We start from the raw sequence: 18617 nt of genomic DNA, 5'->3' as shown, positions 1-18617 counted from the left end.
TCCTCCTTCTTAAGTCATTTCCCTCTGTCTGTATCTGGTTTTCCCCTTCACTGTAGTCATGTCTCTAAAAAGTTCTTTTTTATTGTAGTTTGTTTTTGCAGTACTAGGATTTGAACTCAGGGCCTAGCATTTGCTAGGTTGGCACACTCTAAGGCTAACTTGAGCCTTACATCCAGTCCTGCCACTTGCTGGTTTTTCAGATGGAGTCTAGTGGACTTTTCTGCTTAGGCTGGCTTCAAACTGCTGTCCTTCAGCTCTTAGCTGCCCAAGTAGCGAGGATTAGGCCACCAGAGCCTGGCTCTGCCTCCTCTTTAAATAAGACTCACTTGCAATCTCCTCTTCTCTTTTCAAGCCACAGCAGAGTGACACCTCCTTTCCTACTAGTCTACCCAGTGAGTCTGAATTAGGTCACTTTTATCAATTCTTTTCCAAATTAAGGATAAAGGCTATGCATTTGACATGTAAGATTTGTCTTGCAACTATATCTTTGATACCTATTCTTTCTTTCTCTAATTCCTTCCAGAATCTTATCCTCTTGATTTTTAGACTTGTAACAATCTCAAAACTATGTTTGGTGCTTAGATTTCTTGAAAAACCTAGATATATGTCAACAACTGCTTTTTGGAGCACTTATGAATTACTTTAGCCAAAGGTATAAAACTGCTCCCTGGATCTTATAATCTCTGTGCTGATGCTTTTATCACATTATTTCCTCAGACAGAAACCTAGGGTTTTATTTTCTTCCCCTACAACCACTGTACCCTATACCTTAACCAGTCACTATTTCTTCCCTGGTCTTGATTTTCTCCATCTTACTGAGGTTACTACTATAGGCCTCCATCTGGTGGTCTCTGATTCCTATCTCATCTCTTCCAAACCTCTTCTAAGCCATTTATCAATCTCTTAGTGATTGCCCACTGTGCAAATTACCATAAAATACGTCAGCCTAAAAAAGAAACATAATCCAGAAAATAACTTAAGCTTTATTATTTTTTGCTTCTGTTTTTGTGGTATTGAAGTTTGAACTTAGGACCTCTTGCTTGTTAGGCAAGCATTTTCCCACTTGAGCCGTGTCCCAGGCTGTACTTTTCTTCTTCCTTAGTTGACTTCTTAAGATTGGTGGTATACTCAAGAACTCCTTTTGGAATGTTTTTTGAATTTTTACCTCTTTGGGTTTTTTCATCAGAACGGTCACTTCCATACGTGATTTGTGGTTAGGCTGGAAGAGAGGATATGCTGTGACCCTTTTAAACTCCTCCTTCACCTTCTTCTCCACCTGAGGTTTTAGAAGAGGAACATAGCTGGAGAGTTTCTGCGCATCTCTTTCATCGTTTCTTTGTTTTGTGAGTTTTCGCCCTCGAATCATTCGTTCTTCATGTTTGTTTATCTGTTCCTTTGCCCATGCCACCTTGGGCTTTTTTGTTTCTCTTTTGTATAGGTGCTGTACTTTTTCTTTTTCTTCATTGTACAGTGTTATTTTGGGGAAAAGCATTTCACTTGGAACTTTTTGAGGGAGTAGTTTGTATTTGTTGTCTCTGAGGCCTCTAGCACGTTCAGCTCGGTAAATGTGTTTCTGTATATGATTCAGTTCCCTCTCAGACACTAGATAGTCCCATTTTTCATCATCTTCAGACTTTTTGCATTGTGATTGCTTCTCTTCCTCTATTTTCATTTCCCATTCTGGATCCATTTTCTGGTTCCATGTTTGCTCTGTCATCATTTCTTGAAGTTGATGGTAGTGTGTTTCTGCTTTAGAACTCTGGGAGTCAAAAGACACAGTCTTTAGTTTATCAACTGTTCCAGCCTCCTTCTTAAATTCTCGGCATAACAGCTTTCTTGCATCTGAAGAATAGACGCCACCTACACTCTTGTCACAGGGAGAAAACGGAAGGAAGTTGTGTTACAGGTCTCAAGTGAGCTGTCAGCTCTGCCAACTCTCCTACACCATACCCATGTCTTCCTCTTCAAACTTCCTCTACTCTCTCTTCTAGTGCTCCCTCCTGCTTGAGGGCTTTGCCTTAAACTCAGCACCCTCTTCCTTTTCCCACTTCCCAGTCACCTCCCTGCCTTTATCCCAGACTGCTTTCTTGCATTTATAGTAGAAAGATTGACTTTCTCATATCAAAGGCCAATTCTACCACTTCTGCTTATTAAACTTCAAGAGTCTCAATTTTGTAATTATCAAATTCCTTTTCCTACATTATCAAAATTGACTACTGGCTAGGTGCCCATGGCTTATGCCTGTACTCCTAGCTATTCAGGAAGCTGAGATCTAAGGACAAGGTTCAAGGCCAGCTGGGGCAGGAAAGTCCATGAGACCCTTATCCTCAATTAACTACCACAGACATTCCTACTCATCTCTTCCCACAGCATAAAGGTATGTAGCATCTTTGAACAAAAAAGCAGTCTTCCTTACCTGTCTATCCCTCTCTGAGTTTTAACTATCTTTGTCCTCACACCTCCACAATATACTCTGATATGGTCATTTATATTCCTTCCCCAGTCTCAGCCTCAACTGTCAGCTCTTTCCTAGTTTGCCAGTGTACTCTATGTAGTGGTCCTGCCATTATTTCAACACATTTGACAACCACTTTTCTCCTCTGAAACATTTCACACTTCTGCCTTCCAGACACAGGACTAAGGTGATCTCACATCCCTCCCAGATAGCTGTATAGCCCAATTCTCTTCCTATCTCATGGTTATTTCTTCATCTGCCTTCCTGGTCTGTCTTTTAAATGTAGTGCAGGAAAACCCAGCAAAGGAGAAAGTTGTTTAAGATATAATACATGCAGTATAATCATCTATTTTTTTATTTTTTGATTAGTTGTGGGGCTTGAATTCAGGGCATGTGTGTTGCCCCTGAGCCTTTTTGCTAAGGCTAGTGCTCTACCATTTTGAGCCACAGCTCCACTTCTAGTTTTCTGGTGCTTACTTGGAGATAAGAGTCTCATGGACGTTGCTGTCTAGGCTGGCTTTGAATTGCCATACTCAGATCTCAGCCTCCTGAGTGGTTAGGATTACAGGCATGAACCACTCACTGGCACCCAGTTCAGTATAGTCTTTTTTTTTTTTTTTTTTTTGTCAGTTGGGCTTGAACTCTGGGCTGGGCGTGGTCCCTGAGCTCTTTGGCTCAAGACAAGCGCTCTACCACTTAGAGCCACAGCACCACTTCTGGTTTTCTGGTAGTTAATTAGAGCTAAGTGTCTCATGGACTTTTCTGCTGAGGCTGGCTTTGAACTACCATCCTCAGATCTCAGCCTCCCAGGATTACAGGTGGTGAGTCACTGGCACTCAGACAGTCATTTTTAGGCTTCCTTGATCGAGTGATAACCCAACAAAGTTACCTTCCACTGCTCTAGGGGGATTAGAGCTGAATTGAGACAAGTCCCACAGACAAGGCACTGCCCTCCCTCCCTCTCAAGTTCAGTCCCAGTCATTGCTAGACATTGCCACTTGCTGCTTTCTCCACTTCCACCTTCTTAATCCTAACCTTCAAAATAACCTCATCCACGCTTCCCTTCACCTGCTGCCCCAACCCTACAGTGTTAACCCAATTAGGTCTTCAAGCCTGTACCTCTCCCACACCTTCATACCCACCAGATCACCAGAGTGATCTTTTTAATAGGTAAGTTTAGACATATCCCTTGTTTGCATAAAATCCTGGGGTAGAGACCTACTGTTTTTAGAAGAGAACTCCAGATTCCAACATGGCACCTATAACCTGGCTCTGATGTCTTCAAACAATTTTCTGAGCTTAGATCTGCTCACTCAGCTTTAGCCACATTGACTTCTATTCCTCAAAGTGGTATTTTCTTTTTCACTTAAGTATTTTATATACTCTTGCTACACCTGCTCCCCCACACACCTCAGCAACTCTGACATTGTCTACAATTTCTACATGAGCTGACATGCCACTTCCTCAGCCCTTCCACACATTCTTCAGAAAACGTCTCTTATCACAATTTGTGATGATTCCTATTTACTATCAATGCTCATCACTAGACCAGGCCCTCTTAGACCCTGAGTAGGGTTTATTTTGTTCAACACTGCTAGCCAGTCCTGCTAGTTAAAGACCCAAATGCAGAGTTGAATACAACAGGCACTGTGCTTTCTCTTGAAATACCTATGCCCTTTTTACTTTTATGATAAACTTTTCATCTTTTTTTTTTTTTTCTGCCAGTACTGGGATTTGAAATCTGGACCACTGTCTTGCTCAGTTTTGCTTATCCAGCTATCACTGTACCCTTTGAACCTTGCCTCCAGCCTGGCTTTGAAAGTTGGGAGTCTTGTGGACTTCCTGCCTGGCTGGGCTTGGAATCACAACCCTCCCTCCATATCTCAGCCTCCTGAGTGACTAGAATCTGGTGCCCAGATCATGAACCTATTATTGTGTCCAAAATTCATGGCAACTGTATTTCCTCACCTTAATCTTCTTTTCTAGTGGGGAATAAGAACCTACTGCAATCCGAGGGTCTTGGGTATTTTTAGCCCAGGCCAATCTAGAAGATCAAAGGAAGAAATTAAGATTTGGAAAAAGTATCAGATGGCATGGTATAGAATAAATTGCATTAGGGAGTTAATTTGAGCCAACTTTTCCTAGGTGGCAGAAGGCATTTTTTGTGGCCTAACAGGCCATACTCTTCAGTTTTTCTGAAGGGAAGCATTATAAGTCTAAAGAGCCATATTATGTTTGGGGTTGTGACTGTCAGAAGCACTTTTAATACTAGTGAAGGAAGATTGAATTGCCATTTCAGATACCACAAACCATGTTTTTTAAATCTTGTCAGCAACTTTTTTTTTTTTTGTTGTTGTTGTTGTTGTTGTTGGCCATGGGGCTTGAACACTGGGCCTGGGCACTGTACCTGAGCTTTTCAGCTCAAGATTAGTGCTCTACCACTTGAGCCACAGTGCAACTTCTGGTTTTCTGGTGGTTTATTGGTGATAAGAGTTTCACAGACTTTCCTGCCTGGGCTGGCTTTGAACTGTGATCCTCAGATCTCAGCCTCCTGAATAGCTAGGATTATAGGCGTGAGCCACCAGCACCTGGCTAACAACTCAGTTTTGATGAGAAAAGCTTTAAGCAGGTAGCTTAAGTTTGCAATGCTAGCTATTCAGGAGGCTAACATATGAGGATTGTGATCTGAAGCCAGATGAGGCAGAAAAATCCATAATACTCTGCAACTAAGCAGCAAAAAAGCCAGATTCGAAGACGGGGGGAGTAGTTCAGGTGGTAGCCATGAGTGAAAAAGGTGTGAGCAAGAATGCAGGACCCTGATAGTAGCACTGAAAAAAAAAAAATTCAAGTCAGTAAGCCAATTTTTTTTTGCTGTTATCAGGCTTGAACTCAGGGCCTGGGCATTGTCCCTGAGCTCTTTGCTCAAAGCTAGCACTCTACCACTTTGAGCCACAGTGCCACTTCTGGTCTTCACAGGGACTTTTCTGCCCAGGCTGGCTTCAAACCGTGATCCTCAGATCTGTCTTCTGAGTAGATAGGGTTATAGGTGTGAGCCACCAGCACCAATGGTAAGCCCATTCCAAAGTGCAGCTAGGTGTAAAGTTATTAGTAATAACTGATTTCCTATAGCAGTTACCTAACTAGAATGTGTTTCATGATTCTTGTCAAAAGCTTGTATTTCAAGTAATAAAACAATGAAATAATAAGGGTTTTTTAAAATTCATACAGAAAAACAGAAGAAAAATTTGCAAGATTAAACACAGTTATATATAGGCATCCTGGATAACTCATTTGTCTGATTAGTAAACAATTTTTATATTTAGCAGCCTGATTATAAAAACTGCTTTCTCGGTCTGGGAAGTTGGCTCAGTGGTAGAGCGCTCGCCTTGCATGCTTAAGGCCCTGGGTTCAATTCCTCAGCACCACATAAGCAGAAAAAAAAAAAAGCCAGAAGTGGCGCTGTGGCTCAAGTGGTAGCGTGCTAGGCTTGAGCTGAAGAGCTGAGGGACAGTACCCAGGCCAAGAGTTTAGGCCCCACGACCAGACCCTCCTCCCCCCCCCAAAAAAAACCCCTGCTTTCTCTAGATGAGAATTTTAGATTGTAGAACTGGAGAAAACCAACAGCAAATTTGTCTTTATTTTATACTCATTTATCTTTTTCTTTTTTGGGTATGCTGGTATGGTGGCATGAATTCAGGGCCTGGTACCTTCAACCAGTTTGCTTGCTCATGGCTGATGCCCTACTATTTGAACCATGTCTTCAGTGCAACATTTTGCTAGTTATTTTGAGATGGAGTCTCAAGATTTTTTGGGGGGGGGGCTAAGGGGAGATGAGTTGGCTTCTAATTAAAATCCTCTAGGCCTCAGCCTTCTGAGTACTTAGTATTTTAGGCATGAGCCTAAAAGCCTCCCGGCTTTCTCTTTTTTGTGAGTTTCTTAAGTGGTTTCTTTAGCTATAGTTCTTCAGCTTTTCCTTGATACTGTGCTATAAGCTTAAATAGATTATTTTACTAAATCTCCCAAATAACCTTCCCAGACAGGTACTCATCCTCCCTCACACGACAAAAAGAATGGCAGTCATAAAAGAGTTGGCCTCAGAGTTAGTTTTATACTGGGGGAATCCTGTTTGAGTCCAGAGTACTCATACCCAGATGTGCACATTCTGTTATCTGTACCCCAAGTGTTGGGGGAAAAAAATACCTACTGTTCCTGTGCACTCAGACCCAACCACTCTGAGTCAGTTACCATGGGAGGTTCTGAGTGGGGTGCAAGGACTGGGCCTAGCCAGTGTGGAAGTCCCCTACTGCATTCCTTCTGGGCATCTTCCAGGGTCACTTGGGCTTCTCTTGTAGCCTCCTGCCGTTTCTCCTCTGCAAGTCTGGCTTCAGCCATGGCTCTGTCGATGGCCACCTGCACATACAGCATCTTGGCTCTTTGCTTGCTCTCAGCCTCTGCTTCTGAGCTGCCCCTAGTGCTCTAACCCCTCATTACTCTTCAGAGTACTGCTTGCTAGCCATTAAAGTTTCTGGCGTTTGTCCAGACTTTCAGCTATCTACTGCAGACCCTGAGGGTGCTCTGGGTTGATTTCTAAGGCAACCAGAAGCAGTGTCATCACTATGCTGGGTGGAGACTACTGTGAGGTGGTGTGTGAAGACACAGCCTCTTGGCAGGAAATGGACTGCCTCCATGTGAGCTGGGTTCAGTGGCTGCAGCACAAAGTAGAGGCACAAGCATGCATCACAGTGTGGTGAGACAGCATTTTTAAGGGCGGTGAGGGCACCCTTTTCTTTTGGACTGGCAATGGGGCTTGAACTATGGGCCTGGGCACTCCCTTAGCTTTATTGCTCAAAGCTGGTACTCTACTACAAGAGCCACAACTCCACTTCTGGCTGTTTTGCTGGTTAATTAGAGATAAGAGTTTACAGACTTTCCTGCCTAGACTGGCTGCAAACCTTGATCCTCAGATCTCAGCCTCCTGAGTAGTTAGGATTATAAGCGTGAGCTCTTTTTCACTTCTTTGTGTTGTAGAAACCTTAGGTAGATCCTGCATAAAGGCACTGTGGCTCAAGTGGTAGAGCGCTCGCCTTGAGCTGAAGAGCTGAAGGATAGCGTCCAAGCCCAGAGTTCAAGCCTCACACGACTGACCACAAAAAAAAAAAAAAAAAAAGTATAATTCTGAGCATAAGCCTCCCTTTAAGCAAGTAATTAATGGGAGGCTTATGTTCAGAATTGCTATAAGGAAACTTACATAGGAAAATGATATGGACCTAAAAGTAGCTATTTAAGTATTATGTTGTAATTTTTTTTTTACTTTCCCCATATGAGAAAGTAGAAGGGGAAAAGAAAATAAGACAGGGAAATAAGTAATCTTTTGGTAGTAAATCACGTTGAAACAGAAAAAAGACTAGACTTCTCACAAGTGAAGAAGAGCTTGCATTACATTTTTCTGTAATAAATATAAAATGAGGACAATACTGCTAATGTTTTGTCACATTCTTATATTTTAATTCTTCATAAAAATCATGATACCTTAGTCAGAAGTATTCTTTACAAGATGTTGATAGTGGTGCCTGGATGCAAAGTATTGTTGGTAACTCTCATGTAAACAGCTCCAAGTGAACTTCACGGCATAATGGGAACAACTTCTGGCACTGGAATGGCTGGAATTATGGGTTTATTTCTGTGTTCTTTTGTTCAGAGGTTCCAGAAACTGGAACTGGATCCAGTGTTTCTGGGCCTATGGTAAAGCAGTAACAGATCCTAGCAGAAGGGCCTGGTGAAGCAGGGCTGCTTACTTCATGGCAGCGAGGAAGCAGAAGGAGCTGGAGCAAGCTATATCCCCCAAGTTTCCACCCACAATTCCTTCAGCTAGGCCCCAGCTCCTCCAGCCTCCACATGAGACTGTGGAGGACATTTCCTATTCAAATCCTAACAGGCCTGAAGCTATGTTTTCAAAGAACAGTAATTATTGCCTAAATTTTTAAAAATATAGGCCTAATCAGATTGCTTGCTATCTCAACAGTTTGTGTGTATGTGTGTCAATACTGAGGCAGCCTGGGACTGTCTCTTTTTTAAGATGAATGCTCTGCCACTTGTCATTGCTCTACTTCTGACTTTTTGGTGGTTAATTGGTGATAAAAAGTCTCATGGACTTTCTACCTGGGCTGGCTTTGTATTGAGATCCTTAAATTTCAGCCTCCCAGTAACTAGGATTACAGGCGTGAGCTATGAGCCTGGCCACATCCCTTTATTCTTTTCACATGCATGGGATCCACGATGGCCCCTCCCCCACTGGTAGTGCTGGAGCCCAAATTTATTTAGGACCTGCACAGTCGATCCCTTCCTCTTCACTTCTGATACTAATAATTCTTCATTTCTTTCTTAGCTTTAGATACTTATCAATTTTATTGCTCTTTTGAACCAGCTTTTGGTTTCATTCATCTTTTCTTATTTTCTGTATTGATTTCTGCTCAACTTCTGAGTTTTCTTGCTTTTAGATTTCATTTTTTTCTGATTTTTAAGGTGGAAGCTTATTTTTAGATTTGATTTATATACAATGTTTAATGTATGTAAGTCCCTTTGTGCATCCCACAAATTTTAACTTGTAGTGTTCTATTTTAAATTGTCTCTTGACATTTCTTTGACTAAATTGTTGAGCAACAATTGGAATTTCCAGCTACCTTTCTGGCATTCCATTGCAGTCATTATATGATTTCTATTACTTCAAAGTTAAGGGCCTTTGTATTGAACAGCCCATTTTGTGGTCTATTTTATTGAATGTTCTATGTGAACATGTGTTGTTGGATGAAGAATTGTATAGATGTTAATCAGATTTAGTTATCAGTTGTGGTGTTCAATTCAACCATACCCTTACTGATTTTCTTCCAGCTGGATCTGTCAATTACTGATATAGAAGTGTTAAAGACTCCAATCATAATAGTAGATTAAATTGCTTTTATAACAGTATACATGGATATATTCACTAGTCTGTTAGGCGCATACCTGGGTATTAAGGATTATGTCTCCTTGGAGAACTGACCTTTTTATCATTAATTTGAAATAACTACAAGTTTTTCTTTATTAGTGTCAGCTTAGTTTATCCTCCTTTGACTTTTTATCTATCTCTTTTTATAAAGTGGATTCCTTGGAAACATCTAATTCAGTCTTGTTTTTAAAATCCACACTGACAATCTCTGTCTTTTTAATTGGTATACCAAGACCATGGATGTTTAATGTGATTTATTAAATTTTGTTTTGGACAGGAAAGAAGCAGGGAGAAATATAGACTGAAAGAAGACCACCACCAGACGTGTAGGAGATAGGCAAAAATTAGCTCTGTGTAGCAGCAATGTTTACCCTCTTTGTTAGGAGAATTCAGTTTGAATCATTATTGGTATTATTGGTATTTTTAATTCTTTTTTTTTTTTTTTTTTTGTGATAGGGTCCTACTAGCCAGCCCAGGCTGGCCTTGAACAATAGTTCTACCTTACTTAGCCTCCTAATTGCTGGATGATAGATGTCTATCACCACACCTAGATTTGGTAGTTTTTTTTGTTGTTGGTAGTAATGGGGCTTGACCTGAGGGTCTTATGTTCTCCCATGGCTTTGAGTGGTCAAGTCTGGCATTGATATCCTTCAAATCAGCTTTTTAAAAATTTACTTGATTGGGGCTGGGAATGTGGCTTAGTGGTAGAATGCTTGCCTTGCATGCATGAAGCCCTGGGTTTGATTCCTCAGTACGACATACACTGTGGCTCAAGGGGTAGAGTGCTAACCTTGGGCAAAAGAAACTCAGGGACAGTCCCCAGGCTCTGATTTCAAGCCCCAGGACTTGCACAAAAAATTTTACTTTATTGTTATTATAAAGGTAATGTACAGAGAGATTACAGTTACATAAATTAGGTAATTCATACATTTCCTTTTTATACAGTGTCCTCCCTTCCCTTACTCTCTCCCAAGTTGCATAGTTCACTTTAACAGTGTTCTGTACCACTGCTGCACTTGTTCACCTTTTCCCCTTGAGTACTGTGCCTCCCACTCCAAAAGAAAATGAATAAACCATACAGAAAGAAAAGAGGTAAAAGTCACAGATTTGTCTGCCTCAATTGGCTTGATCTTCAAATTTCAGCCTCCTGTGTAGCTAGGATTATCAGCATAAGCCACCAGTGCCTGGCTATATTTGGTAGTTTTCTACAAAGTATTCTTGTTCTATCTTTTAACTATTTTCTGCCTTCTTTCGTTTTAATATGATTCCATTTTTCCTTCTCTAACATACTACATATCCCTCTCATTTTGCTTTGTACAAATGGTTGAGTTTGCTGCATACATTATAATTAGTCTAAGTTCTCTTTTAAGTAATACTACACCAATTTAAGGATAGTGCAAGTACCTGTTACCAAAATATTATTAGTTCCTATCGCCTAGCTCTTGTAATACTTCTGCAGATTGTTTCTGTAAGCTATGATTACTGAATACAAGTTGCTATTACTATTTTGAGTCAATCATTTACATTAGATCAAACTTTTTTTTTTATGTGTTGGTACTTGCATTTCAACTCTCTGTTACTCAGCTTTTTTCCCTGGATTATTGCTCTATCACTTGAACTATGCTTCCAGTCCCCTCCTCCTGCTTTTAAAAAATTGTCCAGGTTAATTGGAGATAAAGAGTCTCTGCATGGGCTGGCTTTGAACCTTGATCTTCCAAACTCAGCCCCTTGAAGTCAGTAGGACTATAGGCTTGAGCCACAGGTACCTTTCTTTCTATAGTGAATGTGACTTACGTTATTTTCCTTCTTTCTGAAGAGTTTCTTTAGCATTTTATACAAATCAGATCTACTGGAAACAAACGCTCTCCATGTTTCTGTCTTAGTCTTTAACTTCTCTTTCATTTTTGAAGTATACTTTCTCTGGAATCAGAATTTTAGGGTTTTCTTTCTTTCATTTAACAATTTAAATAGTTCTTCCATTTTCCTTGAGAGAAGACGTAATTTTTACTCTACAGCGTAATATTTTCTCTGATTTCTTGCAGTTTGAATATAATATTCATCCATATATTGGAGGGAGGGGCCTTTATGCTATTTGGTATTCTGTGCTTCTATAGTTAAAAGTTCAAATAAAGCTGGGCGCCGGCGGCTCATGCCTGTAATCCTAGCTACTCAGGAGGCTGAGATCTGAGGATCACGGTTCAAAGCCAGCCCAGGCAGGAAAGTCTGTGAGACTCTTATCTCCAATAACCACTCGAAAACCAGAAGTGGTGCTGTGACTCAAGCGGTAGAGCACTTGCCTTGAGCTGAAGAGCTGAGGGACAGTGCCCAAGCCTAGAGTTCAAGCCCTAAGACCGACCAAAAAAAAAAAAAAAAAAAGTTCAAATAAAGTGAATTTGAATTTCCAGTGACACTAACTACATTTTAGGTGCTCAATAGCCACATATGTCTAATATTTACCAAACTGATAATTCATGTCTTCACAGTAGAAGAGGGTCCAATCTAGTTTTAGTTAGCATTTAATATGATTCCACTTTTCCTCCTCCTTGAACATACTAAATATCCCTTTTATTTTGCTTTTTACAAATGGTTGAGTTTGCAGCATACATTACAATTAGTCCAAGTTCTCTTTCAGATAACATTATGCCAATTTAAGGATGGTGCATGTACCTGTTACCAAATTATTATTAGTTCCCACCTATCTTTTATAATACTGATGCCCATGTGACTGTGTCACACAAGCACCTAAGACCTCTGGTGTTTGTTCATATCGCTCCCCTTTTCATAGAGTGCTCTCCTTTTCTGCCTTCAGATTATCTTTCTCTCTGACTCTTACTTTTTTTTCTGACTTACCTTAGGTCCCATCCGCTTTATACAACTTCTATGGAGGGAAAGGAGAATGTGTTTCGCCTCATTTTCTTTATTGAAGACTCATGAGTTGCTATCACTAGGCAAAGATCCTTTCCATCCCCAGGGTCTAGTCCTGCTTCACATCAACAACGAAAAGTTAGTGAGACTGAGCTGAGTCTTGTAACCATTTCATTCTGCCAAGTAAAAAAAGGCAACTGTCTAATACTAGCATCCCATACACGGAAGGACATTCTAAGAGTGAATCCTTCACCCAAAGGAAGCAACAAATCGAAGCCTTACTTGCATTCCCCCAACCCCCTGCCCACCTTCATTTGGGCTTAAATGATGAAAGCTATCTTTGACTTTTAGTAAAGACATCCAGAAACCACTGCCTCATAGACCTAAACCTCATATTATTGATCTCTTTCCTTCTTCTTCTTTTGTTTTTATTCCTGCATGTCCTTGTATTATGTCTCTTACTGTCTGTGTGATCTTGGCCAAGTTGTTCAGCCTCTCTTATTTATGTTTCCTGTCTTGTGAAATTACTGTAAGCATTAAGTGAATTAATTCACATGCCTAGGACTTTAGACAACCTCATTAATACTGCTCAAGGTTGGCATGCTCCCTAGTGTCCAGGCTGAGGTTGGATTTGGGATAAAGCTAAGGTTTCAAAGGAACAGAAGTACAGTAGTCTTCCCTTATGTGAGGGGGGATGTATTTGAAGACCCTCAGTAGATGCCTAAACTGCATGTACGAACCCTATATAACTTTTTCCTATACATGCGTGCATACATGCATATGATCAAGCTTATAAATGAGGCACAACAAGAGACTAAAAACAACAAATAGGACAATTATAATAATATACTGTAGGAGTATGCAAATGCAGTCTCAAATATATATTAACAATTGTATATCTTATATTACATACTTTATAAATGTTTTTTGACATAGGATCTTGTTATGTAGCTCAGACTGGCCTCAAACTTAAAATCCTTCTGCCTTGGATTCTCAAGTGCTAGTGTTATATGTGGGTGTTACTGCACTCTTTCAGTTAAGACAAGCCCATTATGGCTTCTCTTTGGCCTATCTGAATGCTAGCATCACTATTCTTGCACTTTAGTCTTACTACTAAATAAACAAGACAAACACTGTGATAGCTTGAAAGTCATCTCACACTGGAGACAACTACTAAGTGACTAAGTGGCATATACAGCACTGACCTGCTGGACACAGATGGCTCATGTGTCAGGCACATTTCACCAGGCTACCCAAAACAGTGCACAATGTAAAACTTCTGATTGTTTTCAAATTTTTTGTTCATTGGTTTTGCACCAGGGTTGACCATGGATAGACAACTGAAATTAAGAAAAGCAAAGCTATGGATTAGGGGAGAATCACTGTATAAGAAAAAACACAATCATCTTACCTTCCGTCTACAGCATGACATTCTGCAATCTTTTTGTTTCATCCCCAAAATGAAACACGTTCTTGCTTTCATTCAAAATAGTTGGGAAAGGACTGAGAATAGTCAAACCTGCAATAAAGAACAAAGAAAGCTTTCATAAGAGCAGTCACTGACATGTAGCATGGAGTCTTTAAGGAGTCAGAGGACACAGAAACCTGGAGTGGACCTTGTGCAGCATATAGCCATCTTTAGGTTCCTAATGACAGCGGGTTCAACACTGCAGGCCTTGGCCTTAAGATACTAGCTCCCAAGTTTACTTTTAGCTAGGTGTAGTGGTATACATGCATAATCACAGAACCATTCCTGCAGTCAGGAGGCTGAAGGATGGTGATAGGCCAGGTTTGGTGGTTCCTGCCTATAATCTGAGCTTCTAGGAGGATCACAGTTGGCCAGTCCAGGCAGTGAAAGATACTATCTGAAAAGCAAATAACACCTTCCCCTCCACAACCTAAAAAAGTAAAAGCACTGGGGGAACTTCCTAGTAATGAGAGGCCCTGAGGCAGGGGGGACCAGTTTTATTATTGACTGGGAAAATTATGATGCCAGACAGGCTTAAACTATCTGTGCACACAGGAAAGATCAAAGAATAACTACCTTGTTGGGAATTCCCCACTCATTTTATACCTTTCCCTGGACTGTTTTTTGGTAGTGCTGAGATTTGAACTCAGGGCTTGACATTAAGCAGATATTCTGCCACTTGAACTATGTTCTCCACCTTTACCCCAGTCTTTGAAGCCCTACAACCTTGTTAAAAAGTTGTTGTACCACTCTAGACATCAATCTGGAGGTTCCTCACAAAACTGAACATAGACCTTACCTATAATACAGCCATACTACTCCTAGGCATTTACCTGAACATCATGAGCCAGGATATGATAAGAACACCTGCATATCCATGTTCATTGCTGCACTATTCACAAGAGTTAAGATATGAAAACTGCCCAGATGACCCACAATAGATGAGTAGATCCAAAAAAATGTTATGCCTATATAAAATGGAATTTTACAGTCATTAGAAAGAGTGTCTTGTGGAGATGGGAGGGAAGGGATGATAGGGGGAAAACGAGGAGGCAACAATGCTTGATAAGAAATGTACTCATTACCTTGCTCATGTGATTGTAACCCTCTGTACAGTATTTTCACAATAAAAAGCTTATTTTTTTTAAAGAATAAAATGGGTGGAACTAGAGCAAATCATAAAGAGGTTAAGTCAAGCTCAGAGAGACAAATTGTGTGTGTTCCCTCTGATATGGGGAAATCAGATCTAAGATGAACTCTGGGATATGATAAATTATACAGGATTCTGGATATGCACACACAGTAAGACCAAAAGAGGATACTCTTTGGAGGGAATCAAAAAGGTGCAATGCCTGCCTCTTCATATTTATATAAAATACACATTCTGAAACCAGCCCCTCCCCCCCTTTTTAGTTTTCTATTTTCTTTACCTAATGTACTGTGTATTCATGTGTATATCTCTGGGAGGGTGTGTGTGTTGGGGGAAGGGCACAGAACTTGAGGAAAAAGGGTGAAAAAAGTTACAGCAGTGGAGCTCACTGGACACTAATGAAAGTGAACTATACAACTCATGGGTGGAGATGGGAAGGAAGGACTGGGAGGAATGAGCGAACAGATTACATGGTACTAAAGGAAACGTATTCATGATCTGATTCATGTAAATGTAACCCCACTGTGTATCACTTCTATAACAACTTAAAAAAAAAAGAAAAACCAAGTATATTGCACAAATGCATATAAGTTCATGACATCATGGTTATTTGTTTTGGAGTCATTGTTAAGGAAAACATTAGACAAAATAGATATGCGATTGGTACAATCCAAACCACCTCTTGTAAAATAATTACAAGTAGTGTGAGGGAGGTAGGGAGGCAAGCCTAAATATTCTTCTGGTATAGCAAACGCATAGATAAGTAAGTCATCTAAAAGCAGTATTTTTTTTAATTTAAGAAATGCATTTAAAAGATTGAAAAAAAAAAGTGGTTGCAGCTGGGTGCTGGTGGCTTACACCTGTATTCCTAGCTACTCAGCAGGCTGAGATCTGAGGCTCACAGTTCAAAACCCAGCCTAGGCAGGAAAGTCCATGAAACTCTCATCTCCAGTGAAATACTCAGGAAAATACAGAAGTGGCACTGTGGCTCAAGTGGTAGGGCATTAGCCTTAAGTAAAAGAAGCTCAGAGACAGAGCCCAGACTGAGTTCAAGCTCCAGGACCAGCAAGATTAAAAAAAAAAAAAAAAGTGTTTGTGAGCTGTGCTCTTTGCTCAGGCCTGTAAACCTGGATCTGAGGATTACTGCTCCAAGCCAGAAGCCAGCTAGAGCAGAAAAGCTTGTGAGATTCAATTAGCCAGCAAACGACAAAATAAAAACAAAAACCAGACGTGGAGGTGTCAACTGGTAAGAGTACCAACCTTGGGAGAAAAAGTCAAGCAAGAGCTTGAGGTGTTGGGTTCAAGCCCCAGGACTGGCACACTCACACGTGCGCGCACACACACCAACAAGAAAAAAAGTTTTTTTCTTTTATTTTGCTGTTTTTGTTTTGAGTTGCTCATTCAGAAACCTTTAGAAGGATAGGAGGCACAGAAAAGGAGGGACAAGGGGTGAAACAATGCAGCCAAGTGGTGCTCACTGTACACTATGTTACATACAACTTGTGGGTGGGGGAGGGAAGGGAAAAACTCAGGAGAGCGCGAGGGAAGGGGTGACACTCCTTGCCTGACTTCCGTGACACTAACCCTGTGTACCTTTATAATATCTTTTCAAAGTCGTTGCACACTGGAGACTTCTGTTGAACTCAGCCATATATGCATATATATATATACACACACACACACATATAGCAAAAAATATCCTTACGAGCCCAATGTAACATGGTACGTTACGGACATGTTACAGTCTTCGCGTGTCTCTGTATACAGTCACAGGGCTCAGAGGGGCTGGGAGGCGGCAGGGGTTTCCTTTCAAAGCGTTGTGTTGAGTTCTAGAACTTGGACCATTAACAGAAATCGGTGTTGGCTCCCCGGCCCCAGGGCCTTTGCCCCGGGGCGCCCGGGCCGGCTGGTGAGTCGGAAGCAGCAGCTCAGGCGTTAAAGGTTAACTTGAGACCTGCGGGAACTGTCGGGGCAGATCAGCACCCCGGGCCTCGGTTTCCTCGTCTGTGAATCGGGCGGGTAACCGGCAGCGAGGAGGGGGGGTGTCCGGAGGCACGACTAGCGCCCACGCCGGCGCCGGGCCGGGCCGAGCCGGGGCGCCGGGGCGCCCGGCCGCCCTCCCGCCGCGGGCCCCGCGCTCCGCCGCCGCTCCGCCGGGGTCAGCCCCGGGCGTCGAGAGGCGGGGCCCGCTGCGAGGCCCGCGCGGCGGCCATGGCTTCGGTGGTGGAGTACAAGGGCCTGAAGGCCGGCTACCACTGCGGCTACTGCGACTCCACAGAGGGCAAGGCGTCGTGCGGTGAGTGTCCCGGCGTCGAGGCGGCCGCGGCGCCCACCCTCGGCCCTCGCGGGCGCCCGCTGCGCTCCGGCCAGCCTCTGGCCGGGGGGACAGCGGCTCCGCTACCCGCCTGCAGCTTCCCTTCCCCACTCGTGTCTTCCCAGCCCGCTGCCCTGCCCGCTCCGTCTCGCCGCCTCACCCTCACTGACGATGGCGGCCTCTCCCAGAGAAGCAACGGAAATAGCAGAAAGCTGCCCTTAGTCAAGATGGCGCGGACGGCGTCAGCTCCCCGGGGCGCCAGGCCAGGTTGGGCCTGCGGGCTCCCGTGTGGCTTCGCGCGAGCCTCGGGAACGCCTGGGCGCGCTGCATTGTGGGGCGGCGGCTGCAGCGGCGGCGGCGTTGGAGGCGGCGGCGTCGGGCCAGACGGTGGAGCGCTGGCGCGGCCGCGGCCATGGCTTCGTGGAACGCGCTGTCGCCCAGCATCGTAGAGTATTTCGAGGGCGAGGACTTCTACCGCTGCGGCTATTGCAAGAACGAGTCGGGCAGTCGCTCCCATGGTGAGCGAGCCGGGCTGGCGGGCGAGGGAAGCCGGGCGCCGCGGCTCCCCGGCCGGCCCGTGCCCCGCGGGGCGCCCCTGAGGGGCCGGGCTGTCAGGGTCGTGGGGAGGCGGAGGGGACCCGCGGGACTCCGCGAGGAGGCGCCTCGGAGGGGGTCCTCACGGGGATGACGCGCGTCGGCGGGCTCCGTGAGCGAGTTTTGGGGAGCCCCGGGGGGGGACGCGCGCCTCACGGGGGTGCGGGGCCGTCGAGCGTCCGGTGCCGCTCGCGCAGGGAGGCGTGCGCGTGCCCCCACGCCCTGCTGGACCGGACGGGCACCCGCTGACCCCGGGTCGCGGGCCGCAGCCCCAGCCCGGGGAAGCCCCGGTGGCCCCGATTGGCTGTGTGGGGTTGCCTTAGCCTGTCCTGTCCGCCCCGGCCGCCGCGGCAGCCCGCCGGTGGGCGGTGCGCTGCTTCCTCCCGTCCCGGCCGGCCTGTCGCTTGTAAACAAAACGTCCTGCTAACGTCCCCTCGTCTTTCCCCGGCGGAGCTGGGAGGCCGCGTCTGTTCCTTTAACTTGGCCGGTGTGGCACTGTGGGAAACGGGGTGACCCTGGCAACAGAGGGATAGTGCGGCGTGCGTTTATTATTATTATTTTTTGATGGAAGGATTATGAGCGGAAGGTGGTTTTTGTCGCCTGCGGTGTGTCCTTTTTTATTAGGTGCCGCTGTGGGCCTCGGCCCTAGGCCGTCGTCCGCAGTGCAGATCTGGCGGGAGGTGGTGGGTCGCGAGGATAGCAGCCCCGGGCTGTTTCAGGAGCTTGAGCTCTGGGGATCCCGGGTGGGAGCCAGCGAGGTAATTCTTATCTCCGGTCGATCGGCAA

General features: G+C 43.8%; 2 protein-coding genes across 11 annotated transcripts in view; one reads left to right on the top strand and one right to left on the bottom strand.

Moving 5' to 3' along the window:
• Positions 1–965: 965 nt before the first annotated feature.
• On the bottom strand, positions 966–16989 carry LOC138803949 (putative uncharacterized protein ZNRD1-AS1). Of its 3 annotated transcripts, XR_011365106.1 has the most exons (5): positions 16629–16989; positions 13511–13824; positions 12291–12420; positions 4424–4499; positions 1674–1759 (listed from the first exon to the last, which is right to left on the bottom strand). XR_011365106.1 is itself a non-coding variant. In XM_069988200.1 (3 exons), the coding sequence occupies exons 1-3, from the start codon at positions 6878–6880 to the stop codon at positions 977–979; spliced, it is 1188 nt and encodes a 395-aa protein (XP_069844301.1). In that variant the 5' UTR covers positions 6881–7593; the 3' UTR covers positions 966–976. The 3 variants fall into 3 exon arrangements, 2 of the variants coding, with proteins under 2 accessions (XP_069844301.1, XP_069844302.1); XM_069988200.1 differs by lacking the exons at positions 12291–12420; positions 13511–13824; positions 16629–16989 and adding an exon at positions 6660–7593 and having other exon boundaries at positions 966–1867; XM_069988201.1 differs by lacking the exons at positions 12291–12420; positions 13511–13824; positions 16629–16989 and adding an exon at positions 6660–7593 and having other exon boundaries at positions 966–1759.
• Positions 16990–17111: 122 nt separating this feature from the next.
• The window catches only part of Ate1 (arginyltransferase 1), a 106319-nt gene continuing 104813 nt past the window's right edge, over positions 17112–18617 (top strand). For 3 of the 8 annotated variants that reach the window (XM_069988195.1, XM_069988193.1, XM_069988199.1), the window contains exon 1: positions 17112–17219. In XM_069988195.1, the coding sequence (XP_069844296.1) occupies positions 17135–17219 (85 nt within the window). In that variant the 5' untranslated portion in view covers positions 17112–17134. Of the gene's footprint in view, positions 17220–17577; positions 17756–18275; positions 18371–18617 lie in introns of those variants that run through there. The other 5 variants (XM_069988192.1, XM_069988191.1, XM_069988197.1 and 2 more) reach the window with 3 other exon arrangements.

This window comes from Dipodomys merriami, unplaced genomic scaffold, assembly GCF_024711535.1.
Source record: "Dipodomys merriami isolate MVZ:Mamm:240054 unplaced genomic scaffold, mDipMer1.0.p SCAF_35, whole genome shotgun sequence".
Taxonomy (NCBI): Eukaryota; Metazoa; Chordata; class Mammalia; order Rodentia; family Heteromyidae; genus Dipodomys; species Dipodomys merriami.
Note: the sequence above shows the minus strand (reverse complement) of the source record. Positions and strands in the feature narration are given on the sequence as shown.

Bases quoted from the DNA above. Each gene is read 5' to 3' on its own strand.
- LOC138803949 (XM_069988200.1), bottom strand. From the start codon at position 6,880: ATGCTGTATGTGCAGGTGGCCATCGACAGAGCCATGGCTGAAGCCAGA. The intron at 4,500-6,659 runs GTAGGTATTTTT...TTGATCTTCTAG, and splicing joins GGTCTGAGTGCACAGGAACA to ATTGGCCTGGGCTAAAAATA. The intron at 1,868-4,423 runs GTGAGGAAATAC...CCCTGTGACAAG, and splicing joins CACTAGAAAAGAAGATTAAG to AGTGTAGGTGGCGTCTATTC.